Source organism: Gavialis gangeticus, unplaced genomic scaffold (assembly GCF_001723915.1).
Source record: "Gavialis gangeticus isolate Ggan-Ray unplaced genomic scaffold, GavGan_comp1, whole genome shotgun sequence".
NCBI classification, from domain to species: domain Eukaryota; kingdom Metazoa; phylum Chordata; order Crocodylia; family Gavialidae; genus Gavialis; species Gavialis gangeticus.
The window spans coordinates 6,493,265-6,515,998 of NW_017729030.1; the positions used below are offsets into that span (position 1 = coordinate 6,493,265).

General features: G+C 46.7%; 2 protein-coding genes across 2 annotated transcripts in view; both read left to right on the plus strand.

Moving 5' to 3' along the window:
• CDKN2AIP (CDKN2A interacting protein) overlaps nucleotides 1–1,880 on the plus strand; it is a 17,398-nt gene extending 15,518 nt beyond the window's left edge. Inside the window, exon 5 of the mRNA XM_019521885.1 lies at nucleotides 3–1,880. Within this exon, the coding sequence (XP_019377430.1) occupies nucleotides 3–903 (901 nt within the window). The 3' untranslated portion in view covers nucleotides 904–1,880. The remainder of the gene's footprint in view (nucleotides 1–2) is intronic.
• A 16,957-nt stretch (nucleotides 1,881–18,837) lies between these two features.
• ING2 (inhibitor of growth family member 2) overlaps nucleotides 18,838–22,734 on the plus strand; it is an 11,820-nt gene continuing 7,923 nt past the window's right edge. Inside the window, exon 1 of the mRNA XM_019521817.1 lies at nucleotides 18,838–18,872. Coding sequence (XP_019377362.1) covers nucleotides 18,838–18,872 — 35 coding nt within the window. The remainder of the gene's footprint in view (nucleotides 18,873–22,734) is intronic.

Sequence of the window (22,734 nt, forward strand, 5' to 3'; positions counted from 1 at the left end):
AGCGCCCCGGCGCCTGTGGCTTCCAGGGGCGGTCCCCAGGCGAGCGCCCCGGCGCCTGTGGCTTCCAGGGGCGGTCCCCAGGCGAGCGCCCCGGCTCCTGTGGCTTCCAGGGGCGGTCCCCAGGCGAGCACTCCAGCACCAGTGGCTTCCAAGAGCAGTTTGCAAGCAGGCACATCACTGTTGGCTTCCAAGGGAATTTCACAAAGTGCTCCAGCACCATTGGCTTCCAAGAGTGGGTCACAGGCAAGCACACCAATGCTGTTGGCTTCCAAAACTGGTTCACAGGTGAGCATTCCAATGCTGTTGGCTTCCAAGAGCGGATCACAGGCAAGCGGTTCATTCTTGGCTTCCAAGAGTGGATCACAGGCAAGCGCTTCACTCTTGGCTTCCAAGGCTGGGTCACAAGCAAGCGAAAGTTCTGCTAAAGTACTGCGTAAGCCTTTAACCAGTGAAGATGCAAAGGAAAGACAGCCTTTTTTTAATAGATTGTACAAAGCTGTAGCCTGGAAATTGGTTGCTGTTGGAGGCTTTAGTCCTAATGTAAATCATGCAGAACTCTTGAACTCATCCATTCAGTCCGTAAAAGCTACCTTAGATGTTGCTTTTGTTCCACTGAAGGAGCTTGCAGACTTGCCTCAAAATAAGAGCACTCAGGAAAATGTAGTTTGTGAACTGAGGTGCAAATCTGTCTATTTGGGTACTGGATGTGGAAAAAGTCAGGAAAATGCCAAAGCAGTTGCTTCAAGGGAAGCTTTAAAATTATTCCTGAAGAAAAAAGTTATTGTAAAGATCTGCAAAAGAAAGTACAGAGGAAGAGACATTGAAGATTTGGTACTACTCGATGAAGAAGCAAAACCTTCAAACTTACCTCCAGCTCTGAGAAATCCTCAGGAGATTCTGTAGGGCAGTGGGGGAAATCACTGTTTATACCACGTATAGTATTCCAACATAAGAACTGAAGGTTAATTTTGTACTCAAAATGTAGGCTTCCAGAGATTTTGTATTTCTTTCTCGGTTATGCAGAACAGTTATATTGTTCCTTTCACTTCGTAGCAATTGTAAATAATTTGTTAGAGATGAAAAGTGCGCATTTAAAGATATGCCTTAACATATAGCACACTAGTGTGCTGTTTTATTTGCTAAATAGTCTAAGTCTTCTATTTTTAATTAAATGAGTAAGGTACAATTTGCTGTTTATAGTCTGAGAATTTTGTAATCTTACAGTTTGGTGGCTGTGTGCTCAGTTGTATACTACATCTTTTTTTAGCTGCATAGGAATGTGTATATAGGGACCATAGCACTTGAATGGTCAAAAGTTGTTAAAAATTTCAATTAGAGTTTAATCATTTTGTTTGAAATACATGTATGTTGCCCATAATGCTCACTGTTCCTCTTGAAAGGAAAGAAAATAGTTGTTGGACTATTTTTATGAAAAGTTGTAACATTTTAAATCTAATTATAAAATGATATGCAGATTCTATTTAACATTATTATACTAGCAAATTATCAGTAAACAATCACCCAGGTGACTTCAACTACGAAAACTCTAAGCAGATTTAATTTGAGATTTTGTGAAATACCATTTACACTGTTTTTCCAAGTAAACATGGATTTCTATATTACGCATATTTTATGACTGCTACTAAAACAATCTTCTGAGATGCCCTCTTCTACTGTTTTGTTTTAGCTGTTAAGCATTTTGACCATTTTGATGATTGTTGGTAACACTTTTTTAAAAGAAATGTACACTAGCTTCAGTGTGAGGGGTTTCAGGAGGTAATCCCAGAAGTACTAGTTGCTCATTCTGTATAGTTTTATTGAGGTGATACAGATGTAAAACTCAGAAAGCATTTTCTAATAAACAATGGAATGCACACTAATCCTACTCTTGTGATATAAATTAAATAGTTGGTGGATAAAAAGCACTTTTTCTTGAGCAGAGAAGTTTCTAAAGAAGCTGACACACCACAAACTTTGCTTTGGTTCCATGATCAATGATTTTAGGTAGTTTCAAGCAAAGCTAGGGAAAATTGGGGTCTTTATACATTTGTTACAATATTAGTAAAAAATATGGTAAAAGAATATCTCTCACAGTCTTTCATCTCAGATGAGTTACACAATCTAAATAACTAGCACCGTTTTATAAGAAGGTACTTCTTGGTTGATAGATCTGCTGTCAGCTAGGTACTTCAGGACTGAACATGGGGTTTTGAGAATCTCTATGGCAGCTAATATTGGACTTGAGGTGTTTGTTTTATAAAGCAGGGGTGGGCAATTATTTGGGCCTGAGGGCCACATAAGGAGTTTTGATGAGCTGTTGCAGGCTGGGTCGCCACCCCCCAACAACTCACCAAAGCTCCCTATTGGGCTTTGGGTGCATGGGGAACAGCAGTGTTCAGGAGTGGGACTGGCATGATTTGCTCCCTGCACGCCCTGCTCTGTGGGGGGGGATGGGGGGACTGTCTGGTAGCCAGCTGGTGGCGAGGGGAGGGGGAGATGGCTGGCATGTGCAGTAGAGCTCAGCAGGTCAGTGGCTGCCCCTGTAGCGCTCTGCATGGGGCCAAACCCTGTGTCCCAGCCCATGTCCTGCTCCCACTCGCACTTGCCTGTCCAGGCCCCAGCTAGCGCACAGCTTCTGGTGGGGTTGTTCCCGGTGTGGCTGTAGCTGGCCAGGCTTACACTCTTACTGGGAGGTGAGAGGAGCAGAGCAGCATCCAGGTGGTTGCAGCCACATAGAGAACAGCCCCACTAAAACCTGCACATGCTGGCCAGAGTCTGGGCCAGCAGGGCTGTTCTGTTCCTTTCACCTCCTGCTGCAGCTGCTGCTCCTGCTACATCACTCTGGGTGAGCAGGGGGAGAAGCTTCAGCCGGGCAGCTCCTGCCCAGTGTGTGGAGCTCCAACTGTGGCTCCTGGCTGCCTTTCACCTGCTCTGACAGCCTGTAGGTGGCCTCATCTCTGGGTGGGCAGGAGGTGTGCAAGGCAGTTGGGAGCTAGAGCTGGAGCTCTAGGCACTGGGCAGCAGCCGCCCAGCTGAAGCTTCCCCCCTGCCCTCCCGGAGCAGGCACAGCTGGAAGCAAGGGGAGCAGAACACGGGATGCTGGCCAGCGTACACAGTCTCTAGTGGGGCTGTTCCCAGTGCAGCTACAGCCACTTGGGTGATGCTCTGCTCCCCTTACCTCCAGCGGAAGCTCCTCCCACTCTTGTCCCTGCTGCACTGCTCCAGGTGGGCTAGTGGGAAGCTTCAGTCAGGCAGTTCCCACTGGAGTTGAGGGGAGCAGAGCAGTGTCTGGTCAGCTGCAGCAGGACTGGGAACAGCCCTGCCAGAAGCTGCACTGTGGCCCAGGCTGGCAGGAGTGTGGGCTGCCCTGGCAGGAGCAGATGAGGCTTGGCTTCGTGGAGCACTGGGGGCAGCTGCAGGCCGGATTCAGGCAGTTACTGGGCCAAATGCAGCCCGTGGACCATATTCTGCCCATCCCTGTTACAAAGTCACAGTGCATCTGGCCTAAATCCAAATATTGGCTTAATGTGGATCAGAGATCCTCAAAGTCCTTGCACGTCTGCTGTGTAATCACATGACACCTAAAAACTCTTAGTAGACAGTACTAATTTTGTCTGTGTCTTGATGCTGTTAAGCTGCTCAGAGCCATAGTTTATGCCTAAGATCCGGCAGACTTCTCAGAATAGGTGCTCACCTGATAATCGTGCCTGCGGAGCCTGGTTGTAACACTTACTAGGCTGGATATCTCTCAGGATGAAAGAAACACTGGTGGCAGCAGAGTATGTACTGCACATTTTGTCAATAACAGTGGTTGGGGCATGAAATAAAGAATGGGGAGACCCCTCTGAATTCCTACTGAGTGTGATTATTTGCAACAGGAAAGGCAGAAGGCAGGGCAGAGTGGCACCTTGAAGAATCATTCAGATTCATTGTGAGTGGGTTAGTCAACAAGCCCTGCCTTCTGCTTGACTTCAAACAACACAGCTAACTACCTCTCTACAGCAGAAGAAGGCGAGTCGATGCTTTTGCTAACTGGTCATGGAAGAAAGTTGTGCTCGCTGAACAGAACTTGTCGTGGAGTCAGCAACCTGGGGGTACAGTTTCTTGTAACTTAGGCAAATTATAACATTCTTTGAATTCTTCTCCTAATCTCCACCAGGTTGCAGGGAGGTTGCAGCTTGATAGTTAAGCTTTGTTGGAACCTTAAATAAACACAGTTAAATGTGAATGGTTAATAAAAAGTACTTTAAACTATGCCATACACCAGGGATTGAGGACTGCAGAAGCTGTGATCTGACTGTAAAAATGTGGGGAAAATAAAGAATATAATTTGAAATTACTCATATTTCCAGTGAAGGCATTTAAAACGCCTAAAATGTATGTTGTGATATTATTGTTCCATTAGTAATGGCAAACTGCTAATTAAGTTGCTAAAGGAACTCAAGGCAGCTGCAATCAAAGAAAAGAGGATTATTTATTTATTTATTAGGTGCCTGTGCTGCCTTCCCTAAAAGAGGCTCTAAGTGGCTTACAGTATAAACTAGATAGATTATAAAGGCATTAAAATGGTGTATCATAAAATAAGCTCCATAGACAGTACTCCAAATCCTGCCAGCTGAAAGCCTGCCTAAATAAGAAGGCCTTACAACCTTTCCAGAATATGTCCAGGCTTGGGCTTTGATGAATTACAAGGGCAGAAATGCACTGGGGTTTTTTTTTTTGTCATTTTCTTGATTCATTTTTTTGTCAGCTACTTTAAATCTTGGGTATAGGTTGTAGCTGTGTTAGTTTAAGGACATAGGCAGACTTTGAATCTTGCACTTTTATTTTACATGTAAGAAACTCGTATATGAGAGGCTATTTTGAGGAATAGCTTATTAATGAATAGATGGGAAGTTACATTTGTATCTCTAAATTTCTGCTTCTCTAATTTAAAGTGTTTTATTGATCACATGAGATATTTTGGTGTTTTGCTTGGTTTTCTTCCATCCAGTAGCAATTACATATTATTATAATTCATGAAAGAAAAAGCTTGTTTCTCTGATTAGTATATGCTTAGCTACTACATAAATGCCATGCTTGTTAGGGTCTCACATTAAAGTGTAGAATTTCTATTTTCCATCTACTCTGAAAATCTATGACCTGGCTATTTCTATCACTTCTGATGTGAAGTAATCTATCATGGAAACTTGCATCTAAAGTATTTTGTGCTTGTAGGTGTCTTTCATCAGAGGGCACCAAAGGACTTTAGAAAGGTGGATAAACCGCTTCTTCCGTGGAGAAGAAAACTAAGGCATGTAGGTTAAATGAATTTGCCAAATTCATGTAGCAATGCATCCTGGAATTAAATCCTTTTAATCTGCCAGTTCACTGATCAAAATTCTGGAGTAGTGGTGCTCTCAAACCATTTGGTCCCACGTACTGGATGGATGGCATACAGTTGTTAGTCTATGAGTGCAATACCAGCTACAGAGCACCCTTGTACACCAGTCTGACCCCATATGCTGGATCTAGCTGTGAAGCAACCCCATGTACAGGCCACAGCCCAGCCCTGCATGCCAGCATGATCTGGCACACAGGGCCATGTCATCCATCCTGTGGAGTTCCCCACAGGTCCAGCGATTTGGTGATGGGGGAGCAGTGGCTTCCAAAGAACAGTAACACAGTTGATGCTGTTAATGCTAATCAAGGGCAAGTAACGCTGCTACCTCTTTCCCACAGCCAAATGTCCAGACCACTGGGGAGCCCCATGGATTAATGTATTTCCTTCATGCCTAAAATCAATATTATTGCTTTCATGGTTGTGGGACCACATGTAAGGTCAAATGGAAATGGCTGAAGATGGGAAAAGACAAGGCTGCTGTCCAACTTTAAAATATAAAAAAATGAAGATGGGGAAAAAGGGAAAGGAGACATATCTTTAAATCATTTAACAACTGTAGGTGTCTCAGAAAGCAGATTGTGGACTATATCCAGCCTGTGAAGTTTAGGCTGAGCACTGCTCTACTAGATCATATACAGTCCTTTGTGAATTTGAGCTTTGAGGTAACAATATTTTAGTTTGCTTGCTTTCAAATAAACAGCTGGATTTTTCTAACAATTGTCATCACAATTTCCTACAAGCACAAGTAGAGTCTCTTGAAAAAAGTGTGAACATCCACTGTTAATACAACAAAATAACTTCCCAGGTCCAGGACTAAAGTTGTTATTTTTTAATTAATCTATTCTGCTAAGAGCTGTGATGTGGCAGTAGTAGGAGTGAATAATGGAAGGATGGACTATATACAGGTTGTGTAAACTTACAGAGTTGCAAAAGTAATTCAGTTCTTCCTGCTGTGCCCCTCATGTCTTCTTGTAAAACACATTTGTACCCTGATCTTTGTGCTTCTGCTATATTTGAAACAAGCCTATAAAGTCCTAGACCTGAAGATGCAAGAAGGTCCCTGGAGTCATGTCTACCTCTACATTTGTACAGAGTCAACAGTGTGCATATCATCATCAAAATAAACTTTTTTAACATGTTAGTACATGCTTTGTTGATGTTTTACTCTACAAAATCTACTGGGATTTTAAAACCCCTTTGTTTGCAGGCTTTGAATAATTGAAAGGTATCTCAAAAGACTCAGGTAAATAATGTGAAGATAAGTTGGTTATATAAAAATAACATGCAAATGCTTATACCCTCCTCCAAGAGCAAATATATCTGAACATTTAGAATCCTTTGTATTCCTCAAATACCATTAAAAGTAGGACTGTGGACAGCTCTTGTGGGTATTTGATGTATTTGTTAGCTTTTACTCATTTTTTCTTTTGCCCACTCCTTTATAACATTTAAAAATATAGTTTTTCAGTTTTTAAAATCACAAATGCCTACCTCATTATCGAGGTGCCTTATGAGAAACTATCTTGTGGGGCTAAGCAGTTAAAAATGCAGATGTTCCAAAATACAAGGACAAAATGAAACCACAGGAGAGATTGGGGGCACAGCTATAAAGATACAAAATAGCTGATCTGAATATTGGTTACCTGCTAGGCAGCTCCTCTTGTTTCTCTAACTGTGTATTATTGAACCCATCACTATGCCTGTCTGAGTTCTGCCCATACCCAGTCCTAGAACTCTACTGGATTTCAACCCAGGTAGTATTTTAGGTGGAAGCCTTGACAACAGTCCACTGTAGTTAAATATGAAAAAATGATTATGAGATCATGAACCCCTCTCCTGTCATTCCTGGAGTCTGACCTCTGTTTGAGAAGGTGCCACCAGTTGCACTTATGTCAGTCAGTGATAGAAGGTACCAAAACTCTTCTCAGTGCCTTGCAATAAGCTCTATCTAGTCCTTAGTGTCTAGTTCATAGAATCATAGAGATGCACAGCTGGAAGGGATCTCCCATGGTGCCCAACATTTTTCTCCCTTGGGCTAGATGGACAGTGCTCAGTGCCTTGGTGGGCCCTATGGGGGAAGGTGTGGCCTGGTCCCCATCCATCAGTGTGGGGGATGGAACGGGGCATGGCCTGACCCTGCTCTGGTGGTATGGGGGAAGGAAAGGGGAGGAGCTCAACCGCAATCCAGCCATGCATGGAGGGCGGGGGGCAGAGAAGGGGCTTGGCCTGGCCCTAGTGTTGCTCTGTAGAGCTTGGGAATTTGGCAGCAGGGAAGGATGGCAGTATTGCCAGTGCTCCCCCACCCCAAGTTATCCAGCCGAAGGGGAGCCCTGTGGGCCAGATACTATGAATCCACAGGCCAGAAGTTGAGTAACCTTGATCTAGTCCAACCCCCTGCCTGAGGCAAAAATCATCCCTACTGAAACCGTCCTATACAAACCCAGGCAAAGCTACACCTCAACCCTGACATAAGCACAAGACCCAACAACCTAGCCTGCCACAGGTAAAGCAGGGGTCCCATGGCAGACGAGATCCTCCCGCAAAGGTTGTTAACAGCAAGAGATCCTAGGAAGGGGGCCACATCCCCTGTTACAGAGGAAGGCAAAACCCCTCACAGTCCATACTAATCTAGCCATGGGGTAAAATTTCTTATGCCAAATATGATGATCAGGCTGACCCTGAGCAGAGTGGCAGGAGCCTGTGGCTTTGGTCCCAGCAGGAGCAGTGGCACACCTCCTTCAAAGTCCCCAGCTCTGCCTGTCGCCAACACCCAATGCCTCTGAGGAAGGCTTAAAACACCCTGGCCCATGGAGCAAAAAGGAGACAAGGGGGAGCCAGCTGGCAAAGAAGTTTTCCAACTATTTGAGTTGCTCTAATAAAAGATACGGGATTTACCCAAGGGGCCTTGTTTGCCACGGTAGAACATAGGTAGCTCTGGGCTTGAATCATCCCCAGCCAGGGGCTGCCCAACCTCTTCTTAAAGCACCTCCAGTGATGGAGAGTCTGCAGCTTCCCGGGGCAGCCTGTCCCCCTGCCTCCCTGCTCTAACACTGACGTTTCCCTGCTGTCCAGGCTAAATGGAGGTTGCTGCAACTTCAAGCCGTCTGTCCCTCCAGAGACTCGCTGCAGCTGCCCCCATGCCCCCACCCCAGCACTTTCTCGGGCTACTCAGGGGGCCCGCAGAAGTCCCCTCAGCCGCCCGGCACTGGGGCAGGGTGGCAGACCAGGGCAGGGGGAGCAGGCACGTGCCGCCGCTGGAAGGATTTGCCACGCCCGCCCGCACGGGAGGAGGAGGAGTCACGGCGCTCTTCATTTGCATAACGTCTGCAGAAGGACCTCTGGGTAAATGGTTTTCTCTCACAGGCAACGTGTCGTAAAGGGGTTCCCAGGGAGTGAGTGCCCGTGCCTGCCCGGAGGGAGCTCTAAGCCGTAGTCAGACTCCGGTTCGGCAGAATTGTGAAGGCCTCACTGGCCATCTTCCTTACCGTGAAAGGGCAGTGAGGAGTAAGCGCGGGGCATATAAGATGGCGGGGTGGGCAAAATCGCTGGGCGTTCTGAAGACCTGCTTTCTAGGCCACGTGCTGAGGACACTAGTTCCTCCCGGGCCGCGCGCCCGCCTAGGGGAAAGTCCCCGGACCCCGGGCAGAAAGTGCCGCGCGCGGGGGCGTGCTGTAACCTGTCCTGTCAGCTCTGCAATACACCGCCAAGACGCCTCCGGGCGGAGCGGGGAGCTGGGATAAGGCGCCCGTCAGTCTCACAGGAACGCAGGTGGTGCAGCCCGGCCGCACCAACACAACGGGGCTCACTCTCAGAACGCCCAATCTTTTGTGCGATTTTCTTCTTTTTTTGCCAGTATTTACACGGTATTTCAGGCACTGCTACTGCCTCTTCCCGTACCACTTAGTTACAGGTTCCCTTTAGTTCCAGCAGGAACTAGAAGGAAGCATGTCAGGAAGCGGCAGCAGCAGCTGAAGTAGAGGTGGCATGGCAGTGGCAAATTGGGGGGGGATGTCATTGGCGGTAACACGCTCCCCATAATTATGGTGCGTTACAGTAAGCAGAGAAGAGGGCAGTTAAAATGCACAAGAAAGCTGGGAATATCTGAAGACAACAATACAAGGTGACATTCCTGACATAATTGAAATTCTCTTAGGACATTGGAAGGGGAAGGAGGGTGGAACCAGATAGGTTCACAGGAAGTCACTCTTGCACGTAGGTGCAGGAAGAAACTTGGCTGTTGGGAAGTTGGTGAAAGACATAATCATGTCAGGGTTAACTCGTCTGACCAGCTGTGAACCTTGCCATATCTAATTATAACGAATTAGGGACTCCTCAGGTGCCTAAAACATCCAGCCATTTAAATACATTGCAAAGAAAAGGATAGCACAAATATGACACACACCTGGAGCCAATGGGATCATTGCTTCAGCAAGCTGATGCTGTATGAAGTAGATGGGTGAAATAGTTTTCAGTGGACATGTCTACACGTGTCCCTACAGCACCTTTAGTCCCTCCTTTTCGAAGTACTAAATGACAATGCAGTAACAGCCTGTACTGTGCTATGCACCTGGTGTGCAGTTTTTTTAGCTGCTATGTCACCATAGCAACATGCTATAACAAGGGAGTGCGTTGCTACAGTGACATAGCCGTAACATCATGGCTCTTGCCCGCAGACGCTACGTCGCCATAGCACATTGCTATGGTGACGTATGGTCATGTGTAGGTGCACCCAGTGAGCTCAAAGAATCAGGACCATCAGGAGGAAATCATTGCAGCAGGCCAATGAGACATCCACATCTTGTGCACCTTATGCATATGAATAAATGGAAGTAAGATCTAGGCTTTAAGGGGCTAGTTGCGAGAATAATGAAAGCAGTGTCTATGCCCAAATCTCAGAAATGAAAGACAAATTTGGCTTAGTAACACAGAACAAGGTAGGTGTTAGCATGACTCTGATGGCTTGAGGTCTAACTACAGATGTGCTGATTAGGAAGGTAGATACAGGGGCAAACCTAACTGCAGCCCTGCTGAGAACATGACAGCATGGGAATGGTCACGTTCAGCTCTACAATACTGTTGCTCACAGGTGGGTTTGGCACACAAGTTGCCATGCACAAAGCCAGGATGTGCGTTCTCTGGACTGTTGGTGCACCTTATGAGCTCCTCTTTCATGCTGTCTACAAACTCATCCATACCTTGCTTATACTCGGTTCACATTTTTAAAGTCTTCAGCTCAACTATACTAGCTAGAGATTTAAAACACTTGTTAGATAACAACATATCTTCAGAGAAGTGCCAGCACAGCATATGATCACACAATGGTAGTTTGTGAGCCCTGCTCTAGGGCCTCTCTCAGTTGGGGGTTGTTGGCTTCTAAAACAGTCGCCTAGAACAGTCATTTTGTTACTATCTGGAAGTTCACCATTGTTCATTTCATAGTTGTTCTAATATCACCTTTTTCTTCCCTTCTGTCAATCTTTTTGCTAATCAGCCATAGCAAGCTAAGCTAGGATAAAACAAAATTTAAAAAAAAGAAGAAAGGAAACATTATCAAAGAACAATCCATAAAAAAGCCATCAAGGGATGGCATAGGTCTGTGAAGTTGTTTTTTTCAGAGAAACTGTAATGAAATCCCCAGTGTCCTAGTTTCATCAGATATCTCAGGCTGTATAAAGCTAACATTTCATGCTTTGGTTCATGCCTAGTTTATTGGAGGAAGCAGCTTTTTCTCTGTCTAGAAAACTATTTGGAGTAAAGTGAATAAACAGGTGAAGCTACAGTTCGGAATTAGCACTTAAGCTTTGTATCTGATTCAGGTTATAGACACTGAAGGACTGAGCTATAGTATATGCATAGTTTGGACTGGTTTTCTTTAAATGTGCAACACAAATCCTTTTACTTGCAGGTTGTAATAGTTAGAATCGTTCAACCATGTTAGCAGAGAGAGACAAGTATAAATACAAGCTAACTTACAGTCTTGAAACTAATTTAGAACGAAATAATCTAGTGGCCTGAGAATTTAGGTTGAGATAATCAAGGGATCTAAGAACCAGAACTAACAGCAGAGGTCAGGGACCAGGTAGGTCAGAGATATTCTGATATAACTTTTGATACTGGCTGTCTTAATATTGTACGAGTCCTGAAGATCTCTGTCTCAGTTTCCCTAGCTGCAAAATGGGTAATAAAAGCTACTTAATAGAAATGTATTGTTCTCAGGTTCTTCTATCTCTGTTTGCTATGTAAATATATTTATCCATAAAGTGTTTCATATATGATATCTAATTATATGCAATGGACAACCCTATTACTTTGTGTGCCTTCTAGATGACTTTGTTAGTTGCTGCTATTATAGGAGTTTCTATTTACTAGGTTTCCCTTGAAACAGATTTTTCATCATTTAAGCTCATTTCCCCTATTAGTTTCATATTTGCTGTCATATTTTAATCAAGTGATAGATTCTTAGGTTTTTCTAGGATAAAATTAATTTTTATGAAGGTTTCTCATGACAGGAAAAGGAACATATTTGACTCAGAATTGATTTGACTCAGAATTGCATCTGAATTGATTTGACTCAGAATTGACTCAGAATTGATTTGACTCAAAATTGCATCTGAGATGCCAGGTGCAGGGGCCCAGGGCAGCCCTGGTGGTGGCAGTGGAGAGGAGAGCCCCGGCGAGGGCTCTGGGCAGCTGCAGTGAGAAAGTGGCAAGGGGGAGGAAGCTGCAGCTGGCGCCAGGTCCCACTTTTTTCTCGTGTGCAGCAGCAGCTTCTACCCGGCCCTGGGCAGAAGGGGGTCAAGCTCTCTCTAGCATTCGCTCCACAGATATGGTGAGCAATAGCAGCAGCATCTGGGCAGGAGCTGCTGGGCACAGGAACTGGCAGTGGGCAGCTCCTGCAGCTCCTACCTGCTGCTGCTGCTGCACCACTGGAGGCAGGGGCCTGGGGTGGCTAAAAGGCAGTACTGGTGGCAGGGAGGAGCCTCAGGGCAGCCCTGGCACAGGTTCCAGGCAGCAGGATTGAGAATGGCTTGCCAGTGGCAAGGGGGAGGCAGCCATGTCTGCTGCCAGGTCCCACTTTTTTCCTGTGCCCAGCAGCAGCTTATGCCTGGCCTTCACCACTCATCGTGGCTGATGCGGGTGGGTCCAGGCATAGGAGGGGTATTGACCCCCTGCATGGGGTGGGCTGGGCTGGGTCTGTGCGCTCAGTCCTGAGCTCGGGCTCTGCCTGCACAGGTCCTGGCCAGTACAGTAGGGCTGTGCAAAGCTTCAGTCCCTGATTCAATTCGGTGGAGATTCGGCTCAATTTGGTGGCTGAATCTCTGAATCTGAATGGAATCAGAGGACCCTTTAATCTCTCTGAATTGAATTGGAACCCTCCAAATCGATTCAGACAGATTTGGAAAGATTCGGCAATTCAGACATGGACACAGCTTTAAATGTTTTTTCTACATACCTCAAGGTAGCGGGCAGCTTGTGAATGCTGCAATGCTGTGGTGCATGGAGCATCCCACAGGAGCATGGGCAGCTCCCCAGCACGCTCAGCAGCAGACCCAGAAGCACTTCTGGTCCACTTCTGGCCCCTCCCTGCTCACCCCTGGCTGAGTGACTGGTGCCGCCTGGGTCTGGGGGGGCACCTGGGGTCCCCCTGCAGAAGTACTTCTGGTCCACTTCTGGGTTCACCACCAAGCACGGGGAAGGTCCCCCTACACTCCAGCATCACAGCATTCATGAGCCGCGCTGGTACCTCGAGTTATGTAGAAAAAACATTTAAAGCTGTGTCTATGTCTGAATCGCTGATTCTCTAAATCAATATTGAATCTTCAGATTTGGATTCAGCCAAATCAAATCAGGGACAGTGATCCAAATCAACGAATCACATCACTGTCCCTGATTCAGGTCAAATCCAAATCCGAATTGAATAGGGCCCGCTTCGCACACACCTACTGGCCAGTCTCTGTGGGGCTGGGGTCAGCAGCAGTGGCAGCCAGAAGAAGCCACCCTAGCCCTGCTGCACACCTGGAGGCAGAGGGATGCACCATGGACCAGATGGTGCCTGGTCAGGCAGAACTCAGGGACGTGCTATAGACTGGACAAAGTCCCTTGATATTTAGCCCACCTCTGAGCTACATATAAGACAATGTGGGGCTGACTTTCAGTATGTCAAACTGAGCATTTTTTGCCTGAAGCAGTCTTCCCCCTCCAGAAAATGAACTGTTTAGTTTTGACATCTGAAACTAGAACCCATTAATTAAAGAATTGCCAATAAACATTAATGGTTTGGCTCCAATAGACTGCAAAGCTACTTCTTTTTAATGCTATTGTCTGGGATGAATGTACTTGAAGAAAAAATATTTTTACCTAACCAGAAAAACAGATTTAACCACTCCTTGGCATTCCACCGCCTAAAACGTCCTGTATTTTTTTACCTCTATAATGTTTCAAGAAACTTAATAGAGGTAGAGTTATTCACTGAAGTGCTGCCAATATTTTAACAATAGTCTTCCACAAGAAGGCTGTCCTTGGATTGTGATAAATGCCAGGACTTACCTATATATGTTTGCACAGAGGAGTGAGGGGGCTGAGTAAACTATTCATATGTTGTTTAAACAAAAACATTTTCCCACAGTCGGAATCAAAGTGGTCATCAAAAATACTAATGCTGATCCATAACTGCAGGCAAATACTGAGCAGAGTACCTCAGGTGCCTGTACATGAATGCACAGAGCTTGGGAAACAAGCATGAAGAACTGGAGGTCCTCACATAGGCACAGAACTATGACATGATGGGAATAACAGAGACTTGGTGGGATAGCTCACATGTCTGGAGCTCTGTCATGGATGGGTACAAACTGTTCAGGAAGGACAGGCAGGGGAGAAGAAGAGGAGGAGTAGGATTTTTACGTAAAAGAGCTATATGATTGCTTAGAGCTCCAGTATGAAACTGGAGATAGGCCTTTTGAAAGTCTCTGGGTTAGGGTCAGAGAGGAAAGCAACAAGGATGATGCTGTGGTGGGTGTTTGCTATAGACCACCAGACCAGGAGGATGAGGTGGATGAGGCTTTCTTCAAACAGCTAGCAGAAGCTTCATGATCACAGGCCCTGGTTTTTATGGGGGACTTCAATCACCCTGACATGTGCTGGGAGGTGGAGTCGGCCAATGTGATTGCAGAGCTGCCAGTCATTATCTTTGAAAACCTGTGGCAATTGGGAGAGGACTTGCATGATTGGAAAAGGGCAAATATAGTGCCCATGTTTAAGAAAGGGAAGAAGGAGGATCTGGGAAACTAACCACTGGTCAGCCTCACCTTAACCCCTGGAAAATTCATGGAGCAGGGCCTCTAGGAATCCATTTCTAAGCACTTGGAGGAGAACAAGGTGATTAGGAACAGTCAGCATGGATTCACCAATGGTAAGTCATGCCTGACCAACCTGATTGCTAACAACCTACTCAAATCACAATTTCACAGATTTTGCAGAAATCATGAAATCAGGCAACCTCCACAAAATCCATGGGAAAAAAAAACTTACTAAAAATAAAATACTGGCTTCCCAGTGGGAACCAGCAGTCCTCCTCAGCTGCCAGCCCAGCACAGAGGACTCCCAGCATGAACCTGAGCAGGCAAGATGGCTGCCACCTCTACCCCTTGCTCTTGATTGGCTGAGGCTGCCTGCCGTGTAGTCCCCTCCCTCTCCACCACTTGGGGGCAAGGGGGCAATGCTGTATAATGCACAGCCCTCTCAGCCAATCAGCAGTGAGGGGCACAGCCCATGAAATCAGCTGGCTGTCACTTTGGGTAGGCTCCTACTGATTGTCTTCTGTGATGAGATGATTGGCTCTGTGGGTGCAGGGAGAGCAGTGGATGCAATATACCTTGACTTCAGCAAGGCTTTTGATTAGGGCTGTCAGTGAATTGCAATTAACTTATGCTATTAATGCAAAGACAAATTAATGCACTATTTTTTTTTAATTGCATTAATTGTGCAGATTGTTTTGACCAGTGAAGTGGACCAGCTAGAACCCATGTGCACAGCCCTGCCCCCAGCCTGCCTCATACTTGCTCCAGACTCACCCACCCATCCTGAGCAGTGGCAGCGGTCAGGCAGAAGCTGCTACTTGCCACTGGGGAAAAGCAGTCCCTCTCCCTCACCACTGCTGGGCCCTTCTTGCTGCAGCTGCCCAGAGCCTGTGCCTGGGCTGCCCCATGGCTCCTCTCCATTGCTGTCACCACCGCCTCTGGTCTGCTCAGCAGCAGTGGCAGTGTAGAGGAGCTGCAGGGCATCCTGGGCATGGGCTACAGGTGGTTGCAGCCAGAAGGGCCCAGCAGCAGTGAGGGGTGGGGGGGTACTTTTTCTCTGTACTGAGCAGCAGCTTCTGCCTGGCTGCTGCTGCTGCTCAGTGTGGGAAGATGAGTCTGGAGCTGGCATGTGGTGGACCAGGATCAGGGCTTTTTGCATAGGTTCCAGCTGGTCCGCTCTGGCCAGGGTGAGTCTGGAATGGGTGTGGGACAAGACGGGGCTATGTGCTCTTGGTGGTGGTGGTAGGGAGTTGCAGGGCGCCTGGGCTCTGTGCTGTTGGGTTGGGGGGACTGACTGTTGTTTAACTGTGCAATTAAAATTGTGATTAATTGTGACTTTTTCTAAATCCCGCAATTAATTGCTATTCTTTTAAAAAATAATTTGTCAACCCTATTTTTTATATGGTCTCGTATGACATTCTTGCAAGCAAGATAAGGGAGTATGGGTTGGATGAATGGACTGTAAGGTGGCTGGATCGTTGGGCTCAAAGAGCAGTAAGTATCAATGGCTCAAGGTATAGCTGGCAGACACTATGAAGCAGAGTGCCTCAGGGGTCAGTCCTGGGGCCGGTTTTGTTCAATGCCTTCATCAACGACCTGGAAGGTGGGATGGAGTGCACTGTCAACAAGTTTTCAGATGATACCAAGCTGCAGGGAGTAGTAGATACACTGCAGGGTAGGGCTAGGATTCAACAAATCAGAGGATTGGACTAAAAGAAATCTCATGAGGTTCAATAAGGACAAGTGCAAAGTCCTGCATTTAGGAAGGCATGATCCCATGCACCAATACAGGCTGAGGACTGACTGGCTAAGCAGCAGCTGTGCAGAAATGGACCTGGAGACAATAAGCCGTGGACAATGAATTGAATATGAGCCAACAGTGTGCCCTTGTTGCAAAGAAGGCTAACTGTCATACTGGGCTGCATTAGCAGGAACCTTGCCAGCGGATCAAAGGAAATAACTTTTCACCTCTTTCCAGCACTCTTGAGCCACATCTGGAGTGCTATCTTCAATTTTGCCTCCCCCACCTCCCACAGAAAGGATATGGACAAATTGGTCCAGCAGAGGGCAATGAAAATGGTTAGGAGGCTGGGGCACATGATTTATGAGAAAAGGCTGAGGGAACTTGGTTTATTTAGTTTGGAGAAGAGAAGACTGAGAGGGATTTACTAGCCACTTTCAGCTATCTGAAGGCGGGTTCCAAAGAGAATGGAGCTGGGCTTTTCCCAGTGGTGGCAGATGAGATGACACAATAAGGAACAATGGTCTCAAGTTGCAGCAAGGGAAGTTTAGGTTATAAAGTAGGAAAAACTTCTCACAAGAAGTGTAGCAAAGCACTGGAACAGGTTACCCAGACAGGCTGTGCACTCTCCATCCTTGAAGGTTTTTAAGACCCCAGTAATCAAAGCCTTGGCTGAGAAGATGTAGTTGGGGATGGTCCTGCTTTGAGCAGGGGGTTGGACTAGATGACCTCCTGAAGTCTCTTTCAACTCTATGATTCTATGAAATAGGGAAACAGAACTACATCTGTAGGTGGCATGGGTGAGATCATTACTGGAATACTAGCTCCTGTTCATATCACAAATATCATTACCATAACTAATCAGGACTCATGGTAGAGGTGATATCTTTTATTAGACCAACTAGATTTTTGCAAAAAGATTTATTTAATTGCAAGCTTTCGGACACTTGCAATTCAAGATTTTTTTTTTTGTGCAAAAATCTAGTTGGTCTAATAAAAATATATCACCTCTTCCACAAGTCCTGATTGCTTTTGCTTGTAGACCAATACGGCTACAACCTGAATACCCATTGGCAGTGGGTATTCAGGTTGGTAGTGTCAGTTAAAAGGCCAAGAACAGAAATGTCGTGGACATTGAGATGATAGTCACCCACAGAGGCATCCCTGCTAGACTAGGACTGAGGCCCTTGGATAAGAAGAGGAAATTTTAAGATGGTGCTCTGCATGCTATAGATAAAAATTGGACTTCAGTCTCCTAGGTTGTGATGGCTCTGAATATCTTCATTTTTTAAAGGTCATTAAAAATTATTATTTTGACTGTCAGGGAGAATGATTCCATTATTTTCTTTCAGTTGTAATTTTGTGTGAGATTATAAGATTACTTCCAGTTTGGCTATGAGCAGACTCCAGGTCTGTATGAAGCAGTTGTGGTTTCCAGAACCCAGGAATTAAATTGTGCTTCTGTATCACAGGTGACAACAACTCCCAGTAGCTGGATCCTCAGCTGTCCCGCCCTAGCAGCAGTTAGATTAGGAGACCACTTTAATTTCTGCCATTGTTTTAAGATCCATAACATAATGGACATTATGTCATTGATAAATTGGGCACACTGGAGCTCTGCTCCATTATACTCCTTCCCATGCCCAGAGTACCACCGGCATCCACCATTACAGAAAGGATGAAGCTGGATAGCATAGATGGTGGCAAAGGTGCTTTTCCCACATTGCTGCCAAGTGACAATTTTCCTACACAAGGGAATTCTCCATCACCAATTTCTAGTAATTTAAAGCCACCAGCAGCTAACAGTATCCAGGATTTCTTTGCTGCCTCTCTCCCCTTCCCCATTCAATGAAGCAGCCAACCGAGAAAATTTTTTTCAAGCTATCCAAAAATATCAGTTTGATGTTAATGATATGTTCTTAAATGACACATTTTACATGTTTAGGTTACCGTTCAGCAAAAGAATGTGTAAAATCAAGATGGGAGAGTTTGTTGCAGCTTTGTCCTAAATAGTGCTTGCCTTGCAATGCTACATAATTAGCAAATGTTTATCCTGATTAGTAAAATTACACAAAAGATACAACCTTCTATACATCATTTTCATGCTCCTTATGAATTATCTGGAACTGACTTTCCTGCATGTTACTGGTACTTTTCCAATGGTTCATTCTCAGCTTTATTGGTTTTCATAGTTTATGTACATTAATTCAATATATACAATGCAACATAGAACAAACAGCATAGGTTTTCTTGCCTTTGTTCCAGGAATCAATGAGATTTCCTTCTGACACTTGAAAATATTACTAGTGGAGCAGAGATCACAAGTAAATGGCTGTAAAGGAATTTATGGATGAAATCCAAGCCTTTTGGAAATTGAAATAGCTTAATATAATTCTCCCAAGTCTTTCACTACTAAGATGTACAAGCCTATGTTTCTTATTATCAGTGTCAGGTACAAGTTCTGCATCAGACCTTGGGGAGACAGGATGCTCTATCAAAACTAGAGGTTGTTGGCTTGCAATGGACTTTAAAAGACTACATTTCTTTGATGCTTTATTTAAAATTCACTGAAATTACTCTTGGGGGATAAAATGTCACTGAGCTTCCTTAAATAACAGTTTTCCATGAATCATTACATTGCTCTTCTTGAGGGATGAGTAGGATAACTCTTATTGTGGGCTACAATGGCCTAAGATAGAGCTACTCGCAACTCAAAAGATATAAATTACTGAGGCATCTTACTATTTCAATTGCCACTGCAAGAAAAGTGTGGCTTCAGAGCATATTTTAGCATAATGGAGACTTATTGTTTCCTGAGTATAACCTATAACTATTCTACTGATACAAACTTCTCCCCAACCTGAATATTGCTCATCATTTATATATATATAGATATATATAGATACATAGATAGATAACCAGCATAATGGAAGGCAGTGTTTGGTGGTCAATGTATAAACCACTTGCAGATATCATTTATTACCAAAGATCCTGGTTTTCTCGTTTAAAAATAGCAAATTCTCTGATGAACCCTCCCAAATCGACAATTAAAATATATATATAGATATCAACTGAACGCAATGCTTTATTGCTATATATAAATGTTTTTAAAAGGGCTTGCAGTGGCAAGGAGCTTCCCAGCCAGGCCCCACTCTGCCCTGCTGCACTGGGCCCTGCCTGCTGGGCCACGGAGGTCCTGGGGAGAGGGCAACAGAGCACGGAGCCCCGAGCTCACAGCAGGCAGTCCACCCCCACCCCACACACAGATCTACAGGGCAGGTGTCTGCCTGCCCCCGCTGGGAGTGCACTCAGTATTGGGGAGCCAGCCCCCCTACCCCCAGATGAGCCCTCCGTGGCCCCTTTCTGTCCCCCGCCAGGGCCTTGCGGCCACACATTCTGGCCCCAGGCCCCACACACTGCCTGGCTGGGCAACAGCCCCAGCCCTGCCCAACTCCCTCCCTCAATACCTGCCCCCACCCTTCCAGACTTACCTGTAGGAGCTGTTCCCCAGGCTGCCTCAAGGCGATGTGCATATACATGCACTTGGCACCCCCTTCCTGACTGCCCTTTTCCCACTCCCCCCAGCCCCTTGCAGGCTGGAACTCTGCCAACCTGCAGAGAGCTCTTTGCAAAAGTGGAAAATCCACGTTTCTCCATTAAAATGAGAAATCTGCATTATTCTCAGTTCAAAGGGAAAATCCACATTTGGTCACATTTTCCGTGGGAAATAGAAAACCCAGATCCCTGTTTATTATCTGTATATGCATTAAAATAAAACTTAATTGCTTAGATACAAGGCATTTGGAAAGTAGCACTTCCAGAAATTAGGTTTCAGCCTTAGAGAATTATCTCCTCAGCAGTACCAGGAAGGTGGGACCTTCAGCATGGCAGAGCAAAGGGACAGGACTGGTTGTCTTCAAGTGTAAAAGGGAAGTTGACATGAATATTTTTTACATCAAACCTTCTGGGTCCTTGATGGGCCTCTTTCTGTAGGTGTATGCAAGAGAAGAGAATGGTAGTGTAAGAGTGATATCGTAGCCCTGATAGTGCAGAAATGAACACAGAATTGCCATTTGTCAGGTCAACCCATAGATCCATTTTGCCCAGTCTCCTGTGTCACATGGTGGTAGAGAGCGAATGCTGAAAAGGAGAGAGAACTAGGTATGACCAGGGTTTTTGTTTTCCACTGTTCCCAACTCACTTGCAGCCTCCTGCATTTAAGGGCTAGGAAGTTCTAATTCAGAGGCTGTGTCCTAGGGTGATCTCACCCATCCCTAACTGGGTGGGACAGTCCTGAAATGTAAACATCAAGTCCTGCCCCAGGCTGAATGACTGCTTCTGGGACGGCATTTGTCCTGGATTCCCCTTGACACAGTCAAACCATCGAGCCAGTATCATGTGCAGGGATCCAGGTTTCTGTTCGCTGCAGAAAAACACAGATTTTCTTCTTAAACAGACAAAACAGTGGGAAACTGCTGGATTCCCCTTTCAGGCTGGCAGAGTTCCAACCTGCAAGGGGCTGCTTGGGGCTAGTGGAAGCAGGATGCAGGGCATTGGCAACTGGTGTCTCCTGAGTCAGGGGAGGCACCAGTGAGCAACCCGGTGTGGGGGGCCCACAGCCAATCGCACCAACCGGGGTTGGGTGGGGGGGGAGAGGTAACTGGCATTTCCACGTTGGCGTGATCAGCTGCGGGGGAAGGTCAGCATGATCGGCCACAGGGGGACCACAGGGATTGCTTCTCCTGGCACCCCCACTTCCTAGTCCTCTTGCCTGCACCCCTACCAGTCGCCTAAGCGGGGAATGCTGGCTGTCAGGGAGTGCACCAGTGCTCTCAGGGGGTGCATGTGCACCTCATGCACCTCCTATGCATCGCCAGTGATGCAGGGGCGTCTCAATACCGCCAGGCAGAGTGGAGAGCAGCTCCTCCGCATGCCTATAGGTAAGTCTATACTGGGAAAGGGAGCATAGGGAACCTGGGAGGGGACAGATTGATGCCCTCATGATGAGGGAGGGAGTGGGGCAGGGTTGGCAGCTAGGGCTGGGAGGCAGTGTAAAGGGCACAGAACTGAGGCCGGAATGTGATTATAAGATGATTACTGCTGAGGCAGTGTAAGGGGCTCAGGGTTGAGGCACGTCCTGGCCAGGGACTAGGATAGAGCCACGGGCAGGTCGTCCAGGGGGCAGCAAAAGGGCATGTGTCCTGCTTTTGCATTTGGAAAAGATGCATCACCCTATTGTGTCCCTAACTCCCATGCTCAACAGCTACGGATGCCCCTTTCCTCCAAGAACCTGTCCTATCCCTTTTCGAACCTGGCTAACTTGACAGCTTTCCGCAACAAATCCAGCAACTGAATGAGACAGCATGGGACAAAGAGCTTCCTTGTGTTGCTTCTGAACTTCCTGCCTACAAGTTCGGTGTGGTGACCCCTAGTTCTTGTCTTGTGAGAGTCCATAATCAATCCCTATTGCCTGCCTTTGCCATTTAGCATTTTGTAGACCCCTTATCATGCCCTCCCCCTTCCACAAGGTACGGCTTTCTTAGGCCCCCTCTACACCTTACACGTCCTACCCAACTGCCTGGTTAATTGTGCAATTCATCTGCACCAGCTACAGCGAGAAATTCACTATCCTGCCTCAAAACCAACTCTCAACTGATGGCTGGCAAATGTGCAGTAACTTTGTAGCTGGTTTCTGTCCAGCTCTCCCCTGTGCGTGTGTGTTGGGGGGTGTAGTTTTTATGGGACCCACAGCACATGGGTGGGAGAGCCAGACAAGGCTGCGAGATGCTACCCCAGCTGTGCAGGCGTCACCCTTCCTCAGGGAAGGCAACACGACGTGCGTCACGTTTAGAGCAACTACGTCACGGACTGGCAGCCTACAGCTTGCGGGCGGCCCATGAAGAGATGGAAACCGCGGACGCCCAGGAGCTCAGAGCTGCGCGCCCCCCACCCCGCTATCAGGCTCGTGCCCTTCGCTCCGCAGCTCTGGGGGCCTTATGGCATCGGCATCAGCATCGGCATCGCTCCACCCCTCTCTCTACTGAAGGGCAGACCCCAGGGGGACGATTACGTTCCGGCTCCTTTAAGAGCGCTCCGCCTCTTTGCCACTTCCGGCCTCGTGCCCGGCCCGCCAGCCAATGTGAGAGGCCTGGGGTCGAAGGCGGGAGAATGCGAACCCCTCGCCGCGCCGCTTAGCCGCGCCTTATAAGGGCAGGCCCCCGCGCATGCGCAAAGCTTCACCGGCCAGGGGCGGGGGCTCGGAGGGGGTTTGCTTCGGCAGCGGCGGCGGCGGAGGCCGCGCGGGGGGAGGGGCG